Consider the following 24,247-nt stretch of genomic DNA (forward strand, 5'->3'; position numbering starts at 1 on the left):
CCTTCGGCCCAACATGTCCATGTCGCCCAGTTTATACCACTAAGCTAGTCCCAATTGCCTGCACTTGGCCCATATCCCTCTATACCCATCTTACCCATGTAACTGTCCAAATGCTTTTTAAAAGACAAAATTGTACCCGCCTCTACTACTGCCTCTGGCAGCTTGTTCCAGACACTCACCACCCTTTGAGTGAAAAAATTGCCCCTCTGGACCCTTTTGTATCTCTCCCCTCTCACCTTAAATCTATGCCCCCTCGTTGTAGACTCCCCTCCCTTTGGGAAAAGATTTTGACTATCTACCTTATCTATGCCTCTCATTATTTTATAGACTTCTATAAGATCACCCCTAAACTTCCTACTCTCCAGGGAAAAAAGTCTCAGTCTATCCAACCTCTCCCTATAAGTCAAACCATCAAGTCCCGGTAGCATCCTAATAAATCTTTTCTGCACTCTTTCTAGTTTAATAATATCCTTTCTATAGTAGGGTGACCAGAACTGTACACAGTATTCCAAGTGTGGCCTTACTAATGTCTTGTACAACTTCAACAAGACATCCCAACTCCTGTATTCAATGTTCTGACCAATGAAACCAAGCATGCCGAATGCCTTCTTCACCACCCTATCCACCTGTGACTCCACTTTCAAGGAGCTATGAACCTGTACTCCTAGATCTCTTTGTTCTATAACTCTCCCCAAAGCCCTACCATTAACGGAGTAGGTCCTGGCCCGATTTGATCTACCAAAATGCATCACCTCACATTTATCTAAATTAAACTCCATCTGCCATTCATCGGCCCACTGGCCCAATTTATCAAGATCCCGTTGCAATCCTAGATAACCTTCTTCACTGTCCACAATGCCACCAATCTTGGTGTCATCTGCAAACTTACTAACCATGCCTCCTAAATTCTCATCCAAATCATTAATATAAAGAACAAATAACAGCGGACCCAGCACCGATCCCTGAGGCACACCGCTGGTCACAGGCCTCCAGTTTGAAAAACAACCCTCTACAACCACCCTCTGTCTTCTGTTGTCAATCCAATTTTGTATCCAATTGGCTACCTCACCTTGGATCCCATGAGATATAACCTTATGTAACAACCTACCATGCGGTACCTTGTCAAAGGCTTTGCTAAAGTCCATGTAGACCACGTCTACTGCACAGCCCTCATCTATCTTCTTGGTTACCCCTTCAAAAAACTCAATCAAATTCGTGAGACATGATTTTCCACTCACAAAACCATGCTGACTGTTCCTAATCAGTCCCTGCCTCTCCAAATGCCTGTAGATCCTGTCCCTCAGAATACCCTCTAACAACTTACCCACTACAGATGTCAGGCTCACCGGTCTGTAGTTCCCAGGCTTTTCCCTGCCTCCCTTCTTAAACAAAGGCACAACATTTGCTACCCTCCAATCTTCAGGCACCTCACCTGTGGCTGTCAATGATTCAAATATCTCTGCTAGGGGACCCGCAATTTCCTCCCTAACCTCCCATAACGTCCTAGGATAAATTTCATCAGGTCCCGGAGATTTATCTACCTTGATGCGCGTTAAGACTTCCAGCACCTCCCTCTCTGTAATATGTACACTCCTCAAGACATCACTATTTATTTCCCCGAGTTCCCTAACATCCATACCTTTCTCAACCGTAAATACCGATGTGAAATATTCATTCAGGATCTCACCCATCTCTTGTGGTTCCGCACATAGATGACCTTGTTGATCCTTGTTGATCCTTTATACTTCTATGATTCAATAATATTAATACAAATCTTAGTTTGACAATAAATTCAACGTTAACTTACGAAGATTTTCCACTGCCTGTTGGTCCAAGGATAGCATTCAATCCTGGCTTTAAAACCCCACTAGAAGAGACAAAAACTAGTATCAATAAAAGTATTGTTGAATATGCCTTTCTCAGTGTATTATTTCCTAACAGTCACACCTAGATTAGATACAACATGCAACGTAATACAAAGAGAAATGATTCTGCATAGGTCAGCCAGTCTCTCGAGCAGCTGCAGAACTTATTAATGGGCTAGTTTCCTGCAGCCACAAGCATGAATCTGCTTTAAATTCACTGACAACTGTAAAATGCTCACCTCAAAGAGAGAAAGGGAAAGGAAGCAATAAACACAAAAGCTAGCAGATTGATTGGAGAGTGGGTTGGTATACTGTCCTTTCACCTCTCAGATCTGGGTTGACTCTGATAGGATGTAAGAGATAATTTTGAGAGGTGAGCAACTCATAAAATAGAAGGGGATAAAAGCATTTAACGCAAGGAAGTAGAATTAAGGCAGATTCCGGAATGTAAAATGGGCATCAAAATTGCAAAGAAATATTTTGAATTGAATATGGCAAGAGAAGGGAAGGACCACAAAAATGTATACCACAAAAAGCAAGGTCCTTTGCTTTTTGTGGTATACATTAATGACTTGGAGTTAAACTTAGGGGGCATGATTAAGAAATTTGCGGATGACACAAAGATAGGCCGTATGATTGATAGTGAGGAGGAAAGCTGTAGACTGCAGGAAGAAATCATTGGACTGGTCAGATAGGCAGAAAAGAAGCAAATGGAGTTCAATCCGGAGAAGTGTGAGGTAATGCATTTGGAGAGGTAGCAGGACAGGTAGCTAAGGTGGTTAAGAAGGCATATGAATTGCTTTCCTTTATTAGCTGAGGCATAGAATATAAAAACAGGGATGTTATGCAGGAACTGTATAAAACACTGGTTAGGTCACAGCTTGAGTACTGTGCACATTTCTGGTCACCACATTACAGGAAGGATGTAATTGCACTGGAGAGGATGCAGAGGAGATTTACGAGGATGTTGCCAGAACTGGAGAATTTTAGCTATGATGGCAGATTGGATAGGTTGGGGTTGTTTTCCTTGGAACAGAGGAGGCTGAGGGGTGATTTAATTGAGGTGTACAAAATTATGAGGTGCCTAGATAGAGTGGATAGGAAGGACCTATTTCCCTTAGCGGAGGGGTCAATAACCAGGGGACATAGATTTAAAGTGATTGGTAGAAGGATTAGAGTGGAAATGAGGAAAAAAAAATTCACCCAGAGGGCAGTGGGGGTCTGGAACTCACTGCCTGAGAGGGTGGTAGAGGCAGAAACCCTCAACTCATTAAAAACATTTCTGGATGTGCACATGAAGAGCCGTAATCTGCAGGGCTACAGACCAAATGCAGGAAAGTGGGATTAGGCTGGATGGCTCGTTTCTCAGCCTGAACAGACATGATGGGCCGAATGGCCTCCTTCTGTGCTGTAAATTTTCTATGATTCTATAAAATAATAAAAAGTTTTTTGGTTATATTAAAAGGAAAAGAAAAAGGAGGGATGGAATGGGGCTTCTGAAAATGGAATAGGGTGAGGGCATGAAAACTGATGCTACACAGGCTGCAAAAGTACTAAATAAGTTTTTTGCCTCAGGTTTTACCAAGGAGGAGACATGTAAGTTATTTGATCTGGAAAGAGGACTAGAAAGAATTGCAGAGGTAAGATGTGACACTATTCACATTACTACCAGCATGATCGCTAAATCGCTGTGCATACTTAAGGTGGATAAATCTCAGGGGCCGGATAAGATATAGCCGAGGAGCCTTAAGGAAATAAGAGAGAAAATACAGGAATTCTGGCACAAATCTTCCAGACATCACTGAATACTGGAGAGGTGCCTGGAGAAAGGCAGATTTTACTTCTATTTTTAAAAAAGGTAGCAAAAGTGACCCAAGAAACTACAGACCAGTGAGTTTGACATCCATTGTGGGTAAAGTTATGGAAACATTTATCAAAAATAAGATCATGGAGCATCTGGATAGAAATAAAATCATAAAAGATAGCCAATATGGGTTCATGAAGAGGAGATCTATGGATTTCAGTAAGGCTTTTGATAAGTTCCTCTGGCAAGGCTGGAACTGAAAATAAAGAAAGGGGGAATCAGTGGAAATATTTTACAATGAATATGTTATTGGTTGACCCATAGAACCCAGAGGGTAGTGGTACAGGGATCATCATCAACCTGGGAGAATGTTACCAGTGGAGTCCCACCGGGTCTGTTTTGGAACCTCTTTGGTTTAATATCTTTATAAATGATCTGGAGCTAGGAGTCACAAGCATATTGGCTAAATTTGCAGATGATACAAAGCTAATGAAGGTGGTAGACTCCAAAGCTGAACAGGATAAGCTACAGGAGAATTTGAATATACTTGGGAATTGGACAGACAGGTGGCAGGTGAAATTCAATGTAGAGAAATGCAAAAAGCTTCACATGGGGACAAAAAATCCAGGAAGGGACTATTACTTAAATGGAAAGAAAATAATGCGCATGGAAAATGGAAGAGATCTGAGGATCCTGATTGACAATAAATCAAAGCTATAGCAACAATGCTCGGTGGCGCTGAGTAAAGCAAATCAAATGCTGGGATGTATTAAAAGATCAATATTGAGCTGAAATAGTGAGGAAATTTTGCCACTTTATGAGTTTTTGGTGTGACCGCACTTAGAATACTGTATACAGTTCTGGTCGTCACAGTACAAAAAGGATATTGCAGCTATTGAAGGGATACAGAAGAGAGCAACCATAATGATTGAGGGATTGGATTATGAGTAGCAATATGCAGAACCCTCTTATCGAGTACAGCCCCCCTATTCGACATTGCACGGCTTCCACCATGTCTACTGTTTACGTAGCCTTTCACTGTTATCAGGTCTTAGGGTATGTGGTCTCTTAGCAACTATCTAGTATGGACTGTCTCCTGACTTTGGTTGTTTTCAACATTCTAATGCCTCAGTATTCTTTTAGTGACCTTTTGGGTTTCTGTAAGTTATCCATCTCATAGAGATGCTGAACTTTGCCCCCTTATAACATTCGCCCTCTTGCTAAATGCTTGGCACTATGCGAGCTGATATTCTTGTTTTAAAACATACTCTTACACCCTTATTTCTTTATTCATCCATGGTGTGTCATTACTGGCTAGTTTGTTCTTGCTTTTTAGTGAGATATATTTCTCCTGGACTCTATTGATCACCATTTTAAATGTTTCCTACTGCTGTTCTATTTCTTTGTTTGTCAGTAAATTTTTCCAGTTTATTTTTCCCTAATTCCATTCTCAGCTTTGTTCCAATTTATTACTTTGGTCTTTGTCTTACTTATGTCCTTTTCAATCTTTATCTTAAACCTTATTATGTTTTGATCGCTCTTGCCTAGATGTTCCTCCAAATTTACTTCTCTTATCTGCTTGGGTTCATTTCCTATTATTGGATCCAGCAGTGCTTCCTCTCTTGTTGGGCTTTTTACATACTGGGTATGAAAGGAGTCCTGCACTCATTGTAAAAACTCCATTCCCTGTATCCTTTTACCTACCTCTTCTTGCCAGTTTATTTGGGGGTAGTTGATATCTCCCATGATTATTATTCTATGTCCTTTACTCTTTTTGCATATTTGCTTATATATTTCTTCCTCCACCTCTTTTCTACTATTAGGTGGTCTGTAGGATACCCCTATTAGCATGATCGCTCCCTTCTTGTCTTTTATTTCAATCCATATGGATTTTATTTCTATCCTTCTGTTAGTTATGTCCCTTTTTTCTACTGCCATGATGTTATCTCTAATTAGTACAGCTATTCCATCCCCCGCCTTCCTTCTCTATCTTTTCTGATTATGTTATGACCTGCAATATTTAGTTGCCAGTCCTGTTCTTTCTGTAGCCACATTTCAGTTATTCCTACTACACTTGGTTCCTCACTACGGATTATTGCCTCCAATTTCCCTGTTTTATTTTGGATATTGTGTACATTGCTGTACAAGCAGTTTACTTCATTGTTCCTTTTATTTTTAACAGTCCCTTTATACTTCTGTTTTATAACTGTATTTGTTCCTTGACTGTTTATGTTATCTTTATTCCTTACCCTGGTCTGACCTTTACACTCACCTTCTGTTTCTTTTAGCTTTAGGCTTTTGTTATTGCTACCAGATCCCTCCCCCCAGCTTGCTAGTTTAAAGCCTTATGCACCACCCTATTTATCATTTCCGCTAGGTCTCTGGTCACATTCTAGTTCAGGTGGAGCCCGTCCCAGTGGTTCAGCTCCTTCCTAAATAGATTTCCTTCAGAAAACAACATTTTGGAATACAGTATATTAGTAATTTGAGACATGACATGTGGTAAGTGTAGCATGCTTGGGAGGAACAGGTGACTTTGGACCTCTGGTTCCCAAAGCTCTCCATCACTGGGGTTTTCCTCGTTCCATGTGGATAGACTGGAAAAGCTGGGATTGTTCTCCTTAGAACAGAGAAGGTTGAGAGGAGATCTGATAGAAGTGTTCAAAATCATGAAGGGTCTAGACCAAGTAAATAACGAAAACTGTTCCCACTGGTGGAAGGGTCGGGAACCAGAGAACACAGGGTTAAGGTGATTGGTAAAAGAACCAAAGGTGACATGAGGGAAAACTTTTTTATGCAGCAAGTGCTTAGGATCTGGAATGGACTGCCTGAAAGGGTGGTGGAAGCAGGGTCAATTGTGGCTTTCAAAAAGGAATTAGATAGATACCTGAAGAAGAAAAATTTGCAGGGCTACGGGGAAAAAGCGGGGGAGTGGGACTAGCTGGATTGCTCTTGTAGAGAGCCAGCGCAGGCTCGGTGGGCAGAATGGCCTCCTTCAGTGCCGTAACCATTCTGTGATTCTACGTCTGGGTCTGTTGTAGACTAATCGATAAAGATTGATTGCTATGATTAGTCAACAACTTCATTATAGTTGCATCATGCAACTACCAGATTGATAGGAGGCAAACTAGATAGACCTTGATCATGATTCATCTAGTAATTGCTATGTTCCTATGAGCCAGAAATATGGGCTCAGATAGGACCAGAGGGCTACATCTGCGACTCTTGCTCCCATTTAGCGAGAAGCCACACCTCACAAAATTTACCCCGAGTTTGTTCTTTTTGCTGACTGTAATAGTGTGAACCATGGTGGGTGTGGGGTTACCACATAAAATTGCAAACATATTGAACCAAATGAGCTAAGAAATGAGAGATGTATAAATGTAAATTAAAATGAGAAATATGATCCATGTGCACACAATGAAAGTGTGTCTAATACTAAAGTGGAATTGGATTTAGAAGTGATTATTGACCATTCACCGAAAGTATCCACTCATTATTAAGTCCAATCAAGTACTGGGATGCAGTTCAAAGCCATTTCATTGTATAGGATAAAATTCTGATCGGCTTCACATATGAGTACTTAATGGCCTAGTATACTGTTTGGGCTATCACCTGTGCAACAATAGCGCACACAATGCCTGTATAAAAATAGTGGCCACCAAATTCCTGGTTTAGGAGAGGGCATAAGTTTGGAATTACGCCTTTGCAGGGCCAGGAATTCTGATAGAAGCAATGTATGCTAGAGCTCCACTAGAGAAGCGCCCCGGCATAAATTCATTTAGGATTTGCCGTCTAGAGGTAGCCACATGAAAAATTCAGAGTTAAGACAGGATGACGTCACCTGTCATCCATTCGATGACTTCCATTTTCCCATCCGCCCTTGAGAATGTGCGCCACTATTTTAAAGATACAGTTTGTTAGGAACCGTTTAACAAGGCGGAAGTATGTGCTTAAAGTAACAATGCTCAATGAGATTGCTTATGGAGACTTTTGGCCATAGCTTGGGACTCACTGCAGGTATTACAAAAAGTTTATTACTCATGCTCAGAAAGACTTCCTCTACATTCTGCATTACCCTTGAAAGGCGCTCTATTTCAAGAAAATTACTGAGCTAGAATCTGAGGGCTCACAATGGGCTTCCTGATGAAGAAGGAGCAGCAAGAGGCTGTAAGGAAAGCCAGCACCAGAGGAAAGTCAGATGATCCTGGCAACACATGTCCAGCAGGATATGTCCAGCAGGAGATGTTTTGCCAAGATCTGCACTCCTTCATTTAGTGCCTCCATATTGAGTTGACTGAATTACCTGGATCGCTCCTGAAACGTTTGCGGATGTTCCTACAGCTGTCACTTTCTCCGGACTGCCTTGCAATGAGTTGTGCCCCTCTCGGATGTTGGTGCACAGCAAGTTAGTGGACTCTACTACTACCCAACCATTTGCTGCACATCTTAGGCGAGGCCATGCAGACTCTCCATATGTGTCTAATGCTCTGCCAGCATCCTTTTCTTCATAGCAGGACCCCTGAGATCATCATCCGTTTGCTTTGCACCCGAGGGCTGGAATGTCTGCCATCTAAGAACATAAGAACATAAGAAATAGGAGCAGGGGTTAGGGTTAGGGTTAACCCTAACCCTAACCCCTTGAGCCTGCTCCGCCATTCAATAAGATCATGGCTGATCTGATCCTAACCTCAAATCTAAAGAACACAAGAAGTAGGAGCAGGACCCGGCCACTCAGCCCCTGGGCCCGCTCCGCCACCCACAGGGCCTTGACCAATCCAAACTCAGCTTCATGTCCAATTTCCTGCCCGCTCCCCATAACCCCTAATTCCCTTTACTTCTAGGAAACTGTCTATTTCTGTTTTAAATTCATTTAATGATGTAGCTTCCACAGCTTCCTGGGGCAGCAAATTCCACAGACCTACAACCTTCTGAGTGAAGAAGTTTCTCCTCATCTCAGTTTTGAAAGACCAGCCCCTTATTCTAAGATTATGCCCCCTAGTTCTAGTTTCACCCATCCTTGGGAACATCCTTACCGCATCCACCCGATCAAGCCCCTCTGCTCAACTACATCATGCTCCATTTACACAGATGCATCCTCTTACTTCCTTGTGCTCTGTGTCTCACCATATGTCAATTCCTCACCTACACTATCTGTACCCCTTGAGTGGGTATTTGGGCTAGTGCGTGTAAGGGAGAAGGTTAATGACAGGGTGGGTGAGTACTAGCTACTGCTGACAGAGGTGGAGGGGACTGCAAGGCCTTGGTCTCCAGAAATCTTTTTCCTGCAACTGTAGTGGAGGAAAAAACAGTATTGTTAACTCTGGAGAACTTCAGCAGCATTCTATCTTCATCAGCTACTTTGTGGCTATCTTATGAGGAAAGTGATAGTTGGTGAAGACATTGAAAAAAAATAGAAACATTACATGAGAAAAGGTATACATTCTCAGGATAACTACTCAAGGCACAGAAACTCCCACATCTCCATCCCCAATTACCAAGCTAGAGATGAAGACAATTATTGCCATTACTTCCTCTTCGTGTGCCGGTAAATGCCAGATGTTGCGAAGTCCTCCTCCAGTGGCCTGACATTTCCTGCAGTCTTCTCCAGCAGGAGGAATGCATAGTGCCGATTACAGTCACAATTAGTCAGGATTTGTGGAAGGGATGGTAGTAATGGTAGGTGGAGTGGAGCTAGGACCTAGAATGTGAGACTTCAATGTTTTGGCACGCATTACAAGATGTGAGACACTTGAAATGAGTTCTGCCAAAATGACTTTACTTCTGTGACAAAGATAATGATGCGATGTGTTTTCACAAAGGGCAATGCTTGACTATTGTTTTAGGGAATACCCATATGCTTCTCCGTGATTCACTTACCTGCCCTGTTATTCATCTGAAAACATTCTTACCTTTGTTGACCTAGTGAGGGCATTAAACTTCTTTTGACACTGCAAGAGGGTGTGTGGGTTTATGGAGGTTGCATTCACTGCTATAGCCACTTCCTTCCATGTTGCTGCATGTGATGGTCTCCTCCTTAGTACAACTATTGCTTCCATTCTTTCTCTAATTTGGATCAGCAACACTTCCACATGAACACAAAAGCATTTCAGTCCTTCTTCCACAAGTCTGTTCAGCCCCTAAATTGCATACAGCCTCATAAATACAGAAGATGTGCTCTACCTCCGACTCCTTCCCAAATTTTATGATCTCCCCCACTATGTCTGGGTCCTTGCTAGCAGGATTCTTGTCATTTCCCATCAACATTATTTAAATTAGCTGACCCAGAGATTTCTGATAGAGTCAGCTTCCTCTGACTTCACGCTCCGCCACTGCATCAGGAACAAAGGAATTTCTAAGCTAGAGTCCAACAATAGCACAAACAGAATGACGCCTGTGTATGAATAGTACACACAAGAATAATGTCTGTGGAAAAGTAGAACACATGTAAGATTCTCAAAATTCACAGATCCCCCAAAAACTCAGAGAAAAACCCTAAAGAAATTCACCTTTACCCTGAGTATGGGAAAACTTTGGCCATTGACTATAATCCTAAAATGGAAGGATAGTTGAGAGGTCACCAGACGAAATCTACAACCCACACGTGGAAGGTGGGAGAATTACTGCTTCAGACATGTCTCTGTTTTAATGCAAAACGGACAGCAGGGGGTTGATAAGCACTTCCATTGAAAGAGATAACTGTTTCCAGACTGGTGGGGCCATGCTTTTGTTTTAATGCAAAACCTATCAACACCTAGGACATTGGATACAAAAGGAAGCCTTATGTGACAAGCTCTAAATCAGAATTAAAAACAATGACACATTGGGAGAAGCAATTTGCAATATGATTGGGACCATCAAAAGGCCATCAAAGAACTTTGTAAGAACTGTTTAAACAGACCATTGTAGAAGAGACAGCCACAAGGCGAAAGCTCTCTCTCTCTCTCTCTCTCTGGCTTGCTGGCTCTGGTGGGCTGCTTGTGTTGGTTCTGCCTGTGTCTGGAAAGAAGAGCAGTTTGTAGTTTCCAGCAAACAACAAGGCGAGGGGAAGGCAGTTTGACAAGGAAGATCAGCAGCTCAAGAAGCAGGCCGACACACAAGAAGAAACTGTCTTGGTTCTGCCTGTGTCTGGAAAGAAGAGCAGTTTCCAGCAGACAACAAGGAAAGCAGTTCGACAGGGAAGGACAGCAGCTCTAGAAGCAGGCTGACACACAAGAAGAAACCAGAGCAACAGTCCCAGTGACCATCAGACACCTCGCGGCAACAAGGGCCTTACGAAACAACCAACCGAATATTACCACCAACCAACCGGGTAATATTGAGCCACCGCGACCAAAGAAAACCAACTCAGGAGAAAACCGAAGATCCGCAAAGTTTCCACTCTACAATCTATTTCTGACCTACCTCTGGGTGAATTACTGTCAAGGTTTCGTTTGGTGAGCATTATCCCTGGTCCTTTAGAGTCCAACCTAACTAGTACAGTGGGATTTGGGAGGGGTGAGGTATCTTTCTACTGTAATTTCCCTCGCGTGTACTGTAGTGTTCCCCATTTTATTAGAGTGTTAAGATTGTTGTGTTGTATTTCCTCTCTTGAATAAAGGTCAAAGTTTCTTGCACCAAAACCAGTTGTCTGCTGCACTTTGTCACAACCCCCAAATAAGTCCAAGGTCTAGAACCCAGGGAGTGGGAGCGATTCGAACCGCTCAGTAGTCAGAGGTGAAGCTGACACACACCACCACCCCCTACACACAGGAATAATGGCCTTGAATTCCGATTGCGCCCGGAATCAGGTGCACAGTGGGTGGGGCGCGCACTGCACATTCCTGTTAGCATTCACTCAGGCAGCCTGCAATATTTATGCTGCTTGATCATTTTAATGAGTCAGGTATGCAGCCATCATTACCAGCGCTACTCATTGGTTGCATGCCTGTCGGTGGGGGGAGGAGGTGGATATCGAGCATCTTTGACAGCACTTAAAGGCAGCCAGCACCTCTTAAAGGAGAGGTGTATTCCGGCGACAGACACCAGGGAAAGACTTGCAAGAAGAGAAATGGCTGAAACAACTGCTGAGAGAGCTCTGAGGTTCTCTGATGCTGCCTTGAAGGCCCTGGTGCAGCCAGTGGACAGGAGGAGGGACATCCTCTTCCCCAAGGCCGCAGGAAGCCCTCCAGGGATCAACTTCGACAGTAGGAGGAGGTCACAGAGCATGTCATGCCAGGAGTTTTGCACCCAGGACATAGCTAAAATGCCAGAAGAAGTTCAACGACCTCACTAGAACTGTCAATATAGAAACATAGAAAATAAGAGCAAGAGTAGGTCATTCGGCCCTTTGGGCCTGCTCCGCCATTCAAAATGATCATGGCTGATCGTCTAACTCAGTACACTGTTCCCGCTTTTTCCCCATATCTCTTGACCCCTTTAGCATTAAGAAATATATCTATCTCCTTCTTGAATACATCTAATGACTTGGTCACCACTGCATTCTGTGGTAGAGAATTCCACAGGTTCACCACCCTCTGAGTGAAGAAATTTCTCCTCATCTCGGTTCTAAATGGCATACCCCGTATCCTGAGACTGTGACCCCTGGTTCTGGACTCCCCAGCCATCGGGAACATCCTCCCTGCATCTAGTCCTGTTAGAATTTTATATGTTTCGATGAGATCACCTCTCATTCTTCTGAACTCCAGTGAATATAGGCCTAGTCAACCCAATCTCTCCTCATATGTCAGTCCTGCCATCCCAGGAATCAGTCTGGTAAACCTTCGTTGCACTCCCTCCATGGCATGGACATCCTTCCTCAGATAAGGAGAACAAAACTGCACACAATACTCCAGATGTGGTCTCACCAAAGCCCTGTATAACTGCAGTGAGACAACCCTGCTCCTGTACTCAAATCCTCTTGCAATGAAGGTCAACATACCATTCCCCTTCCTAACTGCTTGCTGCACCTGAATGCTCGCTTTCAGCGACTGGTGTACAAGGACACCCAGGTCTCGTTGCACCTCCCCTTTTCACAATCTATCACCATTCAGATAATAATCTGCCTTTCTGTTTTTACAACCAAAGTGGATAACCTCACATTTATCCACGTTATACTGCATCTGCCATGTTCTTGCCCACTCACCCAACTTGTCTAAATCACATTGGAGCCTCTTTGCATCCTCCTCACAGCTCACATTCCACCCCAGCTTTGTGTCGTCTGCAAACTTGGAAACGTTACATCTAGTTCCCTCATCCAAATCATTGATATATATTGTGAATAGCTGGGGCACAAGCGCTGATCCCTGCGGTACCCCACTAGTCACTGCCTGCCACCCGGAAAAAGACCCGTTTATTCCTACTCTCTGTTTCCTGTCTGTCAACCAATTCTCAATCCATGCCAGTATATTCCCCCCAATTCCATGTGCCTTAATTTTGCACACTAACCTCTTGTGTAGGACCTTATCAAAAACCTTCTGAAAATTCAAATACACCACATCCACTGGTTCTCCCCTATCTATTCTAGTAATTGCATCCTCAAAAAACTCCAGTAGATTTGTTAAGCATGATTTCCCTTTCATAAACCCATGCTGACTTTGTCCAATTCTGTTAATGCCCTCCAAGTGTTCTGTTATCACATCTTTTATAATAGACTCTCGCATTTTCCCCATTACTGATGTTAGGCTAACAGGTCTGTAATTCCCTGTTTTTTCTCTCCCTCCTTTTTTAAATCGTGGGGTTACATTTGCCACCCTCCAATCTGTAGGAACTGTTCCAGACTCCACAGAATTTTGGAAGATGATCACCAATGCAACCACTATTTCCAGAGCCACTTTCTTTAGTACTCTGGGATGTAAATTATCAGGCCCTGGGAATTTGTCAGCCCTTAGCCCCATTAATTTCCCTAGCACTATTTTTTTTTACTAATACTGGTTTCCTTCAGTTCCTCCCTCTTACTTGACCCTTGGTTCCCTAACATTTCTGGGAGGTTATTTGTGTCCCCCTTTGTGAAGACAGAAACAAAGTATGTGTTTAATTGTTCTGCCATTTCTTTGTTCCCCATTATAATTTCCCCCATTTCTGACTGTAAGGGACTTACATTTGTCTTCACTAATCTTTTTCTCTTGACATATTTATAGAAGCTTTTATAGTCAGTTTTTATGTTCCCTGCTAGTTTACTCTCATACTCTATATTTTTCCCCCCTTAATCAATCTCTTTGACTTCCTTTGCTGAATTCTGAACTGCTCCCAATCCTCAGGCTTGCCGCTTTTTCTGGCAATTTTATATGTCTCCACTTTGGATCTAATACTATCTCTAATTTCTTTTGTAAGCCACGGTTGAGCCACCTTTCCTGTTTTATTTTTGCGCCAGACAGGAATGAATAATTGTTGTAATTCCTGCACACGTTCTTTAAATATTAGCCATTGCCTATCCACCGTCATCCCTTTTAGTAAAGTTCCCCAATCTATCATAGCCAACTCGCACCTCATACTTTTGTAATTTCCTTTATTTAGATTCAGGACCCTAGTTTCGAATTCAACTACTTCACTCTCCATCTTAATGAGGAATTCTATCATGTTATGGTCGCTCTTCCCTAAGAGACCCCGCACAACAAAATTGTTAATTAATCCTTTCTCATTGCACAATACCCAGTCTAGGATCGCCTGTTCTCCAGTTGGTTCCTCAACGTATTGGTCTAGAAAATCATCACGTACACACTCCAGGAATTCCGCCCCCACAGTATTATTACTAATTTGGTTTGACCAATCTATATGTAGACTAAAGTCACCCAAAATTATAGTTGTACCCTTCTTGCATGCGTCTCTAATTTCCTGTTTAATGCCCACCCCTACATCTCCACCACTGTTTGGGGGCCTATAGACAACCCCCACCAACGTTTTCTGCCCCTTGGTGTTTCTTAGTTCCACTCATACAGATTCCACATCGTGATTTTCCAAGCCAATATCCTTCCTCACTATTGCATTGATTTCCTCTTTTACTAACAACGCTACCCCACCTCCTTTCCCTTTTTGCCTGTCCTTCCTAAATATTGAAAACCCCTGGATGTTCAGTTCCCATCCTTGGTCACCCTGCAGCCATGTCTCCATTATCGCAACTATATCATAACCGTTAATATCTATCTGCGCTGTTAATTCATCTACCTTATTGCGAATGCTCCGCGCATTTAGACACAATGCCTTTAGACTTGTCTTTTTAAGATTGCTAGTCGTCTAAGTTTTATTTTGCACTATGGCCCGATTTGTTTTTCGCCCTTGTTTTCTCTGCCTTCCACTATTGCTTCTTCCCTTTCTGTCTTTTCTTTCTATCCTTGTTTCCCCTTCCTCTGTCTCCCTGCTCAGGTTCCCATCCCCCTGCCATTCTAGTTTAAACCTTCCCCAACAGCACTAGCAAACACCCCCGCGGGGACATCGGTCCCGGTCCTACTCGGGTGTAACCCATCCCGCTTGTACAGGTCCCACCTACCCCAGAACCGGTCCCAATGTCTCAGGAATCTAAATCCCTGCCTCCTAAACCATCCCTGCAGCCACGCATTCATCTGGTCTATTCTCCTGTTCCTATACTCACTAGCACATGGCACTGGTAGTAATCCTGAGATCACTTCCTTTGAGGTCCTGCTTTTTAATTTATCTCCCAACTCCTTAAATTCACCTTGCAGGACTTCATCCCTTTTTTTTAACCTATATCGTTGGTACCGATATGGACCACGACTACTGGCTGTTCATCCTCCCCCTCCAGAATGCCCTGCAGCCGCTCCGTGACATCCTTGACCCTAGCACCAGGGAGGCAACATATCATCCTGGAGTCATGTTTACGGCGGCAGAAACACCTATCTGTTCCCCTTACAATTGAATCCCCTATCAATATAGCCCTGCCGCTCTTATTCCTCCCCTCCTGTGCAGCTGAGCCACCCGTGGTGCTACAAACTTGGCTCTTGCTGCTTTCCCCTGATAAGCCATCTCCCCCAACAGTATCCAAAGCGGTATATCTGTTTGAGAGGGAGATGACCCCAGGGGACTCCTGCTCTAGCTGCCTTGTCCTTTTACTCTGCCTGGCGGTCACCCATTTCCTTTCTGCCTGCGTAATCTTTACCTGCGGTGTGACCACGTCACTGAACATGCTATCCACGATAATCTCATCATCGCGGATGCTCCACAGTAAATCCACCCGCAGCTCCAGCTCCGAAATGCGGTTAGCCATAGCTGCAGCTGAAAACACTTCCTGCACGCATGGTCACCAGGGACACCTGTAGTGTCCATGACTTCCCACATAGTGCAGGAGGAGCAAATCACGGGTGCGAGCTCTGCTGCCATGATTTGCCTTAGATTTACACTGGTTCACCTCTCGGACTCTCTTCCTGCTCTCTGGACTCTTCTTTTACAGTGCACTCACCTCTCGGACTCTCCTTTTACACTGCGTTCACCTCTCGGACTCCCCTCCCGCTCTCGGACTCTCCTTTTACACCGCACTCACCTCTCAGACTCTCCTCCCACTCTCGGACTCTCTTTTTACACCGCGCTCACCTCTCAGACTCTCCTCCCGCTCTCAGATTCTCTTTTTGCACTGCGCTCATCTCTCGAACTCTCCTCTCTCTCTCGGACTCTCCTCCCGCTCTCGGGACTCTCTTTTTACACTGCGCTCACCTCTCGGACTCTACTCTCACTTTCGAACTTTCCTCCCGCTCTCAGGACTCTCCTTTTACACTGCGCTCACCTCTCGGACCTCAAGATAAGAATACTGCTCTCTTACTCTCTGCGAACACCTCTACCAACTCCAGCTGCCCTTGAGTGACTGCCCTTGATATCAAGGGGCCCTAGTAAAATTGAAGTCAATGGGAATCAGAGGGAAAACTCTCAGTAGCTGGTGTCATACCTAGCACAAAGGAAGATGGTAGTGGTTGTTGGAGGCCAATCATCTCAGCCCCGGGACATCGCTGCAGGAGTTCATCAGAGCAGTGTCCTAGGCCCAACCATCTTCAGTTGCTTCATCAACGATCTTCCCTCTATCATAAGGTCAGAAGTGGGGATGTTTGCTGATGATTGCACAGTGTTCAGTTCCATTCTCAACCCCTCAGATAATCAAGAAGTCTGTGCCCGCATGCAGCAAGACCTGGACAAAATCCAGGCTTGGGTTGATAAGTGACAAGTAACATTCGTGCCAGACAAGTGCCAGGCAATGAACATCTCCAACAAGGGAGAATCTAACCACCTCTCCTTGACATTCAACAGCACTACCATCACCGAATCCCCCACCATCAACATCCTGGGGGTCACCATTGACCAGAAACTTTACTGTGGCCACAAGAGCAGGTCAGAGGCTGGGTATTCTGCGGCAAGTGACTCACCTCCTGACTCCCCAAAATCTTTCCAACACTTACAAGGCACAAGTCTGGCGTGTGATGGAATACTGTCCACTTGCCTGGATGAATGCAGCTCCAACAACACTCAAGAAGCTCGACACCATCCAGGACAAAGCAGCCTGCTTGATTGGCACCCCATCCACCACCTTAAATATTCACTCCCTCCACCATCGGCGTACCATGGCTGCAGTGTGTACCATCTACAAGATGCACTGCAGCAACTCACCATGGCTTCTTTGACAGCACCTTCCAAACCCGCAACCTCTACCACCTAGAAGGACAAGGACAGTAGGCGCATGGGAATACCACCACGTTCCCCTCCAAGTCACACACCATCCTGACTTGGAAATATATCAATGTTCCTTCATCATTGCTGGGTCAAAATTCTGGAACTTCCTACCTAACAGCACTGTGGGAGTACCTTCACTACACTGATTGCAGCAGTTCAAGAAGGAGGCTCACCACCACCTTCTCAAGGGGAATTAGGAATGGGTAATAAATGCTGGCTTTTCCAATGACGCCCACATCCCATGAATGAATAAAAAAAAGCCTCACTACTCACAATAGTATCATAGAATCATAGTCGGTACAGCACAGGAGGAGGCCATTTGGCCTATCGCACTCGTGCTGGCTCTTTCCAATTAGTCCCATTCCCCTGCTCTTTCCCCATAGCACTGTAATTTTTTTCCCTTACAGTATTTATCCAACTCCCTTTGAACGTTACTATTGAATCTGCTTCCACTACCCTTTTAGGCAATGCATTCCAGATCATTACAACTCGCTGCATAAATAAATGTTTCCTCATGTCGCCTCTGGCTCTTTTGCCGATCACCTTAAATCTGTGTCCTCTAGTTACCAACCCCTCTGCCACTGGAAACAGATTCTCCTTCTTTACTCTATCAAAACCGTTCATGATTTTTAACACGTCAATTAAATCTCCCCTTAACCTTCCCTGTTCTAAGGAGAACAACCCCAGCTTATCCAGTTTCTCCACATAACTAAATCCCTCATCCCTGGTACCATTCTAGTAAATCTCTTCTGCACCCTCTCTAAACCCTTGGCATCTTTCCTAAGTGTGGTGCTCAGAATTGAACACAATACTCCAGCTGCGGCCTAAGCAGTATTTTATAAAGGTTCAGCATAACGTCCTTGCTTTTGTACTCTATGCCTCTAATAATAAAGTTCAGGATCCCATAAGCTTTTTTAACAGCCTTCTCAACTTGTCCTGCCACCTTTAAAGATTTACGTACATACACCCCCAGATCTCGCTGTTCCTGCGCTCCCTTTAAAATTGTACCATTTAGTTTATATTGCCTCTCGTCATTCTTCCTACCAAAATGTATAACTTCACACTTCCCTGCCTTAAATTTCACCAGCCATGTGTCTGCCCATTTCACCAGTCTGTCTACATCCTCCTGAAGTCTGTTGCTATCCTCCACATTGTTTACTACAATTTCCGAGTTTCATGTCATCTGCAAACTTTGAAATTATGCTCTCTTTACCCAAGTCCAGGTCATTAATATATATCAAAAAGAGCTGTGGTCCTAATACTGACCCCTGGGGAACACCACTGTATACTTCCCTCCAGTCTGAAAAACAATCATTCACCATTATTCTCTGCTTTCTGTCCCATAGCCAATTTTGTTTCCATTCTGCCACTGTTTCCATAATCCCATGGGCTTTAATTTTGCTAACAGGTCTATTATGTGGTACTTTACCAAATGCCTTTTGAAAGTCCATGTACACAACATCAACCGCACTACCCTCATCAACCCTTTCTGTTACTTCATCAAAGAACTTAGTCAAGTTAGTCAAACACGATTTTCCTTCAACAAATCCGTGCTGACTTTCATTTATTAGCCCATATTTTTCCAAGTGCCAATTAATTTTGTCCCGGATTAATGTCTCTAACCCGCATTAGACTGACTGGCTCATAATTGCCAGGTTGATCCCTCTCCCCTTTTTTGAACAGGGGTATAACATTTGCAATTATCCAGTCCTTAGGCACTGCTCCCATATCTAAGGAGGATTGGAAGATTGTGGCCATTCCTGGTTCACTTCACTTTCTTACAATCACTGCACCACACTTAACTACACCTGCTTCTCATGCTACTCACACACTCACCACAATTATAACCCTCACTTACCCACAATTCACATCTCAAACACTGACTAGCATCTATTCCACCATGACAGACACATTCTCTAAATATCTCACAAGACTTTCATTCACACAGTCCCTTCATTCCTGCAGGCCGCCACCGGAGGAGGAAGAGCCTGCCTGCACACCCTTTCCCCCTCGAAGAAAAAGTGCTGACCATCTTGGGCAGGAGTGAGTCAAGGACGTCGTGATTGGCAACTCTGGAGGAGACGCATGCAGGGTTTCTTCATATCTTATCCTCTTTTTCCCTTCTAACTTCTATCTCACCCCATACACTCTGCTTGACAAGCTGCGGATGCTTTCACCATCTACTTCAATCTCTCTGATCTCCCTTCAGACCTCAAGCTAACCCTTGCCCCTCTCTTTCATTTCAGATGCTGAAAATGTGGACGTCCCTCTGCCAGTGGAGGAAGAGGAGGCCAGCCATCCTGAAGATGCACCATCACTCGATCTCTTCCTTGCAAGCACCAGCTCAGATATTGGCACCAAGCAGACTTTAAAGGCGAGGTTAGAGGAGGTGTCTACATGTGGTGACTCACCGGGCACAAGTGCACAGGAGTTAGAGCAGGGGGAAAGGATGCCACAGGTGCAGGCTCGCTGGAGGGTGAGGAGGTGTACTAGTTCTGCTGCAGAGGACTCAGATGCTGACTTCGAAGGCCCAGGCTACCGAAGATGGTTCATCGGCATGTACCAGAAAATGCTAAGTGCACTGGGCAATCTGCCAATAAGTTTGCACACAATGTCACAAAGCATGAAGGAGTCCAGCTCCAACTTGTCTCAAGACTTCGCGCAGAACATAGAGACCATTTGACCAACATGGACTGAATGGTCAGCTCCATTAACACCACAATGACGCACCCCCCCCAACCCCTGTCATACAGCTCTGACAGCTTCCATGGCAGCACACACTGCTTCTATGGAAACTTAGACGACTACTATGGTAGCTCACACTGTTGCCATGGAAATTCAGACGCCTGCCACCTTGGCTCTGGGGGCCAGCAATCCTGCATCCTGTTCTCAGGCAGAGTCACAGGATTGCTGAGATGCCGTTCCAGGAGAGTGGACTTGGCTCCATGAAAGAGGCACCTGCTGTCAGTCTCTTAGGGTGACAGCATGCCTGCTCCCCCGCCAGCCATTCTTGTTAGTGCCTTACAGCCAGCCGAGCCAGACTGCTCTGACCCATGCCGAGATGCTGCAGTCTGCAGCTAGGCACTCTAGGCCCAGAGTTGCTTGAGGTCACCCATTATAGCCGTCTTAAGTGTCCTCAATAGAAGTTCAGTAACCTTCTATCTCCCAAGCTGTAGCTACTAGAGAAACACCTCTTAGGAGCACTTGGATAGAGAAAGGAGCACACAAGACAGGCACTAAAAGCTGGCACAAATGTGATTCTTAATTATTTCTCTTAACTATTAGATAGAGATGTAATTGTGTTCATTGATAACTTTGTTTTTTGTTCTGGATTTGGTGTTGGTGTTTATCTTTGTAATGAAGTAAGGGCAAGACCCACAAGTCGGGACGGAAGGAAGGCAATCAGATAGTGGTAGTAAGGACGTGGGTAAAGATTATGTGACATAAGAAACATGAGAAATAGAAGCAAGACTAGGCCATACGGCCCCTTGAGCCTGCTCCGCCATTCATTAAGGTCATGGCTGATGTCTACCTCAACTCCACTTTCCCACCCTATCCCCGTATCCCTTGATTCCCTTAGTGTCCAAATATCCATCGATCTCAGTCTTGAATATACACAATGACTGAGCATCCACACCCCTCTGGGGTAGAGAATTCCAAAGATTCACAACCCTCTGAAGACATTTTTCCTCACCTCAGTCCTAAATGGCTCACCCCTTAACTTGAGACTATTGACTCCTTGTTCCAGATTTTCCAGCTAGAGGAAACAGCCTCTCAGCATCTACCCTGTCAAGCCCTCTTAAGAATTTTATATATTTCAATGAGATCACCTCTCATTCTTCTAAACTCCAGAGAATATAGGCCCATTCTTCTCAATCTCTCCTCATAGGACAGTCCTCTCATCCCAGGAACCAATCTAGTGAATCTTCGTTGCACCCCCTCTAAGGCATGTATATCCTTCCTTAGGTAAGGAGACCAAAACTGTACACAGTACTCCAGGTGTGATCTCACCAGAGGCCTATGTAATTGCAGCAAGGCCTCCTTACTCTTATACTCCAACCCCTTTGTAATAAAGGCTAACCATTTGTCTTCCTAATTGCTAGCTGTACCTGCATGTTAATTTTCTGTGATTCATGTACAAGGTCACCCAAATCCCTCTGACTTTCAACATTTCTTGGTCTCTCACCTTTTAAAAAATATTCTGTGGGTGTATTGGGGATGGTAGGGCTGATTTTGGTCTCTGAGCGCTCTAGCAGCTAGGGACACTGGTGGTTGCTGCCTCTCCTCCTTCTGCTCTTATCTGCCCAGGTCGTGGTAAAGTCTTGTCCATTATGGTGGTGAAGTTGTGGAGCATGCAGCAGATGACAGTAAATCTGGATAGCCGCTCAGGGGTGTACTGCAAAGCTCCTCTGGAACGGTCCAGACAGCGGAAGCGTTGCTTGAGTTTGCCAATTGATCGCTTGATTGTGTTTCTGGTGGTGGCATGGCTCTCATTGTAGGCCTGCTCTGCAGTTGTTCCCAGGGTCCTGACAGGAGTCATGAGCCGCATCCAGCGAGGATAGCCTTTGTTGCCCAATAGCCAACCTATAACTTTCCGACCTGGTTGGAATAAAGGCGACACAGAGGACTGGCGCAGGATGCTGCCAGTATAGTGGAAGATGCCAGGTGTTCTTCCTGACGTAGACAGCCTCGGTGACTTTCCTGCTACAGCGGTATACTGCGAGCTGGGAGATGTAGCTGATGTCATCTGCAGCAACCTGGAAAGAGTCCGTGGCATAAAGGTTGAGGGCCACAGTGACCTTGACAGCCACAGGCAGTGCTGTCCATGCCCTAGTGTAGGCCTTAATTGTGGCTGCATAAGGTGACATAGCTCAGTGACAGCCTCCTTGGCGAAGCTTAGGCACCTGAGACATTGCTCCTGAGTAAAGTTGAAGTAGGAGAAGTGCTCCCTGAATATCCACTGTGGGTATGGCCTTCTGCAGAGTTCCCTCTTCCTCTTTCCTCTTCTGGCAGCTGCTGTCTGGTGTCTTCCTTGCTACTCCCCCTCATTCTCCAGCCCTGAAGGCAGCTCTATGAGACTGCTCATGGCTGCAGCCAAACTATCTATGAGGCAGCCAACAACAGTACAATACCAGCAAAATCTTGCTCTGTTTACACAAAGTAAACCAAAATGCACCAAAAAATGCCAAGAAGTTAACCAGAAGCCTAAAATGACAAACCAACAACTAACCTATAAGTGCCGTATGATCTCTTTAAATATCGCTGGTGAGGGGTACTTCCTGCCGGTTAGCACCACATATTGCTGTGCGAGTTCAGCGTGTGGCAAGTAACGTGCTGTGACCGATATTTAAATAAAATATTCTTCCCTTTACATACTCTGGATGCCAGCAGTGAATCCACCTTTACCAATATGCCAAAATTACGGCTGGAAATGTGCACGTGCCTCCTGCCTGCCATATTGGCACGTTAGTAGGTTGTTTAACGCCCAAAAAATTCATCACTCCCTGACCTCTTCTGGGAAGAAAATTCTGTCAACAGATAGCTTGTGGATGATGAAGCCTAACCCCTACTCCCATGAATAATGAACCCACTAAGGCCGAACAGCAACAGAAGAGTGCTGCAAGACACATGTCGCTACAAGAAGGGACATTTACGCTGCCTAAACAGGTCAGGAGGAGCTCTGCCTCTCCTGTGTCATGCATGGTTACAGCCTGCTGTGCCCTGCACAACTTTACCTTACAAAAAGGTCTGGACTTGGACATTGGTAGGGAGGCAGAACTACGTGGAACAGAACATCAGATGGACCTGCACTTAGAGGACATTTTAGCGACTGCTGCAAGCAGCATCAGAGCACATCTCATCACTGAAGTCTTCTCTTATCTGTAATAGACTGCTTTTGCCACCAGTGCTTTAACTGCTCCCCCACCTTCAAATAAAAGAGCATTCCTTCAATCCAGTACCCATCTTAGAACATAACACATCAGCCATCTTTGCATCTACATGACTGTGCCAGTAATTATCACCTCATTGAATCAGTCAGCAACCGCTTCATGTATGACTCTAGCCCCCATGAATAACAACTCAAGACATAAGCGTACATTCTATTTTAATACAACAAAATCCAAAGTGAACACAAGCCAATCTATTCGTTCCTAAAATCGTGCTTCCCCTAGGTAGCTACACATGCCTTTCTTTCACCTATTCTAGTGCTTCTCCCACCTGCCAATATCACCAGAAGTGATTGGCTGCTCGTGCTTTGCAAAAAGGACATCGTGAGGCAATTTTAACCGAACCCACCAGTCGGGAAACTGACAGGATTGGGTACAACGCTGGTTTTATAACCTGCCCGATTTTACTCTTCAATGGGGAGTAACGTTGGGAGGGGTGTAAAACCAGCATTCCACCCAATCCCATGGGTTTCTCAACCAGCGAATTAGGTTAAAATTACCCCCACATGGTGCTGCTGCTGACTGCATCTCTGGAGCTTGTTCCTGGACAGCCTGGTGTTGCCTCCTAAGTTCCACTGGGGTGATGCTCTGAGAGGGAAAGCTAGAGGCAGTATCAGGCAGGTCAACTCCAGCCATCATCATTCCACTCAGCCCTGGATATAACGTTGGGAGGGGTGTAAAACCAGCATTCCACCCAATCCCATGGGTTTCTCAACCAGCGAATTAGGTTAAAATTACCCCCACATGGTGCTGCTGCTGACTGCATCTCTGGAGCTTGTTCCTGGACAGCCTGGTGTTGCCTCCTAAGTTCCACTGGGGTGATGCTCTGAGAGGGAAAGCTAGAGGCAGTATCAGGCAGGTCAACTCCAGCCATCATCATTCCACTCAGCCCTGGATCTGTGTCTCCACTGATCATCGGGATGGCTGATCTAATAATAGCTATCAGATGATTAAAGCTGTCAGACAGCAGTATGCATCGCAAC

At 44.7% G+C, this 24,247-nt stretch overlaps 1 protein-coding gene across 1 annotated transcript in view; it reads right to left on the bottom strand.

Moving 5' to 3' along the window:
• Window positions 1-24,247, bottom strand: part of LOC137340253 (broad substrate specificity ATP-binding cassette transporter ABCG2-like) — a 192,241-nt gene that overhangs the window by 149,079 nt on the left and 18,915 nt on the right. Inside the window, exon 2 of the mRNA XM_068002671.1 lies at window positions 1,808-1,867. Coding sequence (XP_067858772.1) covers window positions 1,808-1,867 — 60 coding nt within the window. The remainder of the gene's footprint in view (window positions 1-1,807; window positions 1,868-24,247) is intronic.

This window comes from Heptranchias perlo, chromosome 21 (assembly GCF_035084215.1).
Source record: "Heptranchias perlo isolate sHepPer1 chromosome 21, sHepPer1.hap1, whole genome shotgun sequence".
NCBI classification, from domain to species: Eukaryota; Metazoa; Chordata; class Chondrichthyes; order Hexanchiformes; family Hexanchidae; genus Heptranchias; species Heptranchias perlo.